The 3,821-nt window shown below is 56.8% G+C and overlaps 1 protein-coding gene across 1 annotated transcript; it reads right to left on the minus strand.

The window, feature by feature from the left end:
• Window positions 1–338: 338 nt before the first annotated feature.
• CGCS363_v008237 (uncharacterized protein) lies at window positions 339–2,762 on the minus strand (the record flags this gene model as incomplete). Its single annotated transcript, XM_036640086.1, has 1 exon — window positions 339–2,762. The coding sequence occupies one exon, from the start codon at window positions 2,760–2,762 to the stop codon at window positions 339–341; it is 2,424 nt and encodes an 807-aa protein (XP_036494475.1).
• Window positions 2,763–3,821: the final 1,059 nt, after the last annotated feature.

Below are 3,821 nucleotides of genomic sequence, written 5' to 3' on the forward strand. Positions count from 1 at the left end.
GTCATACACTACGTCAACGGGTGTTATCCCAAGGATATCTATGTCGCCTTCCGTGTCATCCAAACCCCAGCCATGGTGTATGCCCGCCACCGCCGAAACGGTCCAAATGCCGTCCAGATGGTGATTCATGGAATTGGCCCCTCCTTTCTATCCGTAAACGCCGTTTTGCGCAGTTGAAGGGGTATGACGCAAACAAGGTCCCAAACGTTGAAAAATGACAAAAATAAAATGACATATGAAACGAAACACCTGTGCCGCTGTAGGCAGTTCTACGGACCGTGGCCAAGACAGAATGGGAAAGGAAATGGTGGTTCATGATCGAACAAGTGAATGACAAGTCAAGCGTTCTCGCGCGCCTTCTGAGGGATTGGAGGCAGCGCGCAGCTTGGTGGTGGTGCGGGTGGGGGCCCCTCGACGAGCTGCGGCATGCTTCGTCTGCCGAGAGACCTGGAGTCGGCTCGGAGATGCCTGGTCGACAGTGTTGGCGGAGTACTGGGTACTCGGGGTGACGACATTGACCTCGGTGATACCGAGGCGGTCTTTGGGGATACCAACATGGGGGCAACTGCCCTCTCTTGCTCCGGGCTGGCGCTAATGGTAGAGAGCGGGGAAGAAGCGTCGTAGAAAGTGCTCGGTCTTCTGGGGGTTTTGTGGCAGGCTTTGGGTGAGTGGAGTTGTCCAAACTCGCCCATGGGTGAATGGGCAACGGGTAACTCGTCGACCTCGTTGGCCGAAGGCGTCGGAGGAGTCCTCGAAGGCAGGATGAAGGTTCTAAGCTCCGGTGAGAGGTATGCCTCCCCCGGCTTGTTCAGCGAAGGAGAGCTCGCGTACTTTCGCGGGCTGGTACGAACTGTCACTGTAGCAGCCTGCTCTCTGGGACTGAGACTCGTTTGTCTCGGGGGGTAGGCGGCTAAGCCGTCGCCCTGCTGGGCTGGGGCAACCTGTTGCTGGCCAAGTGAGTCGATGAGGCCTTGCACTGGGGAAGGTTGATCAGCCACCATGGAAAGCGGGCGAGCCATGGCAAGAGCAGTGGGAGGCGGCTTGCGCATGCTTCTTGAGCTCGAAAAAGAGTCCCGGTTTCTGACTTGCTCAGGGCTCGCTGTGGGTGACTTCATGGCGCTGTAGCGCCTACTGATGGGCACGCTGAAGTTTGCAGCAACTTGTGCAAGCTCATGTTCACTGTATAAAGTGGATTGAGGGCGCGACATGGGTGAGCTTCTCAGCTCAAGGTAGCCCGATGTCTGCAGTGACTGTCTACGATCAAGGATTGCCGCGGCGTTGGGCCTCGGCCGGACCGTAGGCACCTCCTGACACGGAGGGGGGAGATCCTCAAGGTAGCTGCTCGCAAAGCTATCGCGAACGGGGGAGCACGCAGGCGAAGAGCCAGCCGAGGTCATGAATGTGCGTTGGCCAGATGAGATGTAAGAGAGACGGTTGGTGCTATCCCTCAGGCTCTCCAACGCCCGGTCGTCGTGGGACATGACACTATTGGTGGTAGAGATGTCATCGATGGAGGGTTCGCGGGTCATGTCAGCGTCGATGGGAGAATGGCGTTCGGAGTCGTGCAGCCTGGCCTGCTCCAGGTGAAGGCTGAAATCCGGAGGGAGGACTCGCGAGAACCTATCCGGGTCGCGGACAATCAATGTCCGCTGACTAGGCTGCGCCTTCAGCTGTACAACGTTGTCATCAGCTTTAGGCTTGCCAGTCTCAGAAAGATTCTTCTTGCCGCCAAGCGCCTCGATCTCCCGGCGCAGGACCGTAATCCAGGAATCCATGTCATCCGCGCTCTCAAAAACCATCAGGAAATTGGCGGCGTGTCTCTTGTCGGCGGCGCGGAAGGGAAGTCGGGACAGGAGTGATCGCGAATCGGCAGAAGACATGCCGTTGGATTCCATTGCTGAGGAAACCTGGAGAACCCAATGACGTCCGGGAATGGCATCGCTGACGAAGGCAGCAGAATCCTTACCCAGATGCAGCATCTTTTCAGGCAGACGGTCGAAGTTGCCGTCACCAGCATACTGCAACAGGTAGCCAGAGGTGCAAAGGACGTATATCTTGGATGTCCACTCCAGTCTGGTGGTGGAGATTGTTCTCAGGTGCTTCTTTCTCGCCTTCTCGTCAGGCTGGTCATCGCCAAGGTCGGAGGCGAGGTTTAGCTGGGTCAGGTCATCACGCAGGCTGATGCTGCCCTTCCTGTCATTGAAACGCAGTATAACGTCGGCCGACGTGGTACAGGCGGGAAGCTGCGCGTGCTTGATCGCTTGGGGGTATGCTTGAAAGAGTGGTGGGGGATCCCAGGTCGCGAGATTGCCACGAGAGGATCTGCCGGATGGTGTCTGTGACCTAGATCGCTCGGTGGTGGTCGGTCTTCTTTGGATGGAGGAATCGGTGAAAGGCGCGTTGGTAGCCACTGAGGTTGGTCGTGAGGCGGCGCCAGATAGTGTGATTTCGGATCTCATGTAAGGCCAGTGGCTAATTTCGGCCAGAGAAGCTCGGATACTACTTGGTCTTCCGGTGTCGAAGTAGGATGTCGAGCTGTCGATCTCGCGGACGTTCTTATTCCTCCCAAATATGCTCCGAAGCCCCAGGCGCGAATCTCGTCTGCTGAGCCTATTTTCTGAGCGCAGAGGAACGCGGTTCTGCTGCTCGGCGGGGGCAGAATCGAGATCTGGAGGTCGAGAGCGGCGTGACTGGGTGGCGCGGTACTGGAGGGTCTCGGCAAAAGTGGCAGCGCTGGGGCTGCTAGGCTCAACGTCGGCCATGGCTTGGTGGTTTGCTCCAGCCAGACGTTGAAGTGGTGTGAAAGTTCACGGAAAGGAGAGGACCAAAGTGATTCCAGGTTCCAGTCGGAAGAGAGCGGGCGGTGACGTGAGTATAAGACAGATAGGGACGGCGGCGCGCTTTGGCATAACAAGCAGCAGCGGGTGGATTCGGTAATGTAAGTTGAGATGGTAGGCATAAGAAACAATCGAATGTGGCCAGGGTGGTGGATCGTGGAACCAAGCTCTCTGTATCCCAGCAAGCAAACTGTCGGAGTAGGGTTGGAAACTATTGACGTGTGATGAGAGGGACGTTGTGGGCGGGTCGAATCAGTTTTTGAGGGTGAAGACTCGGTTGCGTCGCGGTGGCTGGCATGAAGCTGGTTGGCTGGGTGTGTCTCGTGTAGGTGTGTGGGTGTGACTGAGCCGGCAACGGGTGAGTGATGAGAATAAGAATAAAAAAGGCACCGAGCTCGATGAGTAGTAGTGTTCACGACAAGGTAAGGTTGATCAAGTGAGGGCCCGCCTGACGTACCACTGCAAGAGCCGGTCGCAGTTGCAGAGGGAAGAGAAGAGGATAAATGAGACAGCAGGACGACAAACCTCCAAGGAACAGCAGGATGGACGGGGGGGGCATTCGGGGATATTCATAATAACAATAATAATAATAACCGAGCCAAAGCAAGAGCCATCCTGGAAATGGGGGCCAGCGTGAGCGTAGGTAGGTAAGGTAAGGATGGAAGGTACGTGGGGTGGTACCTTAGGTTACTTTTCCCGCATGCCTACCTTCCATAAGGTAGGTAAAGTACCTAAGGTATTCGACATTGAGATTGGTGGCATGCCCGCGCAAGGTACCTAAGGTACCTACCTGCTCAGGTCGGATTAGAGCTGGCAGCAGAGGCGCGGGTACCTGACGGCAACCTAAGCCGCCGCCGCCGCCTTCGATTTGGATGAGGTGTGCGGGTGCGGGTGCGGTGCGGTGCGGCGTGAACGTGAGCCGACCTACTTCCAGCCACCTTAGGAGCCCACCTAGGGTAGGCTAGGACGGTGCGGTCGACCTAC

The sequence above is a fragment of the Colletotrichum siamense genome (genome assembly GCF_013390195.1).
Source record: "Colletotrichum siamense strain Cg363 chromosome Unknown KSG_Cg363_contig05, whole genome shotgun sequence".
In the NCBI taxonomy this organism is placed as follows: domain Eukaryota; kingdom Fungi; phylum Ascomycota; class Sordariomycetes; order Glomerellales; family Glomerellaceae; genus Colletotrichum; species Colletotrichum siamense.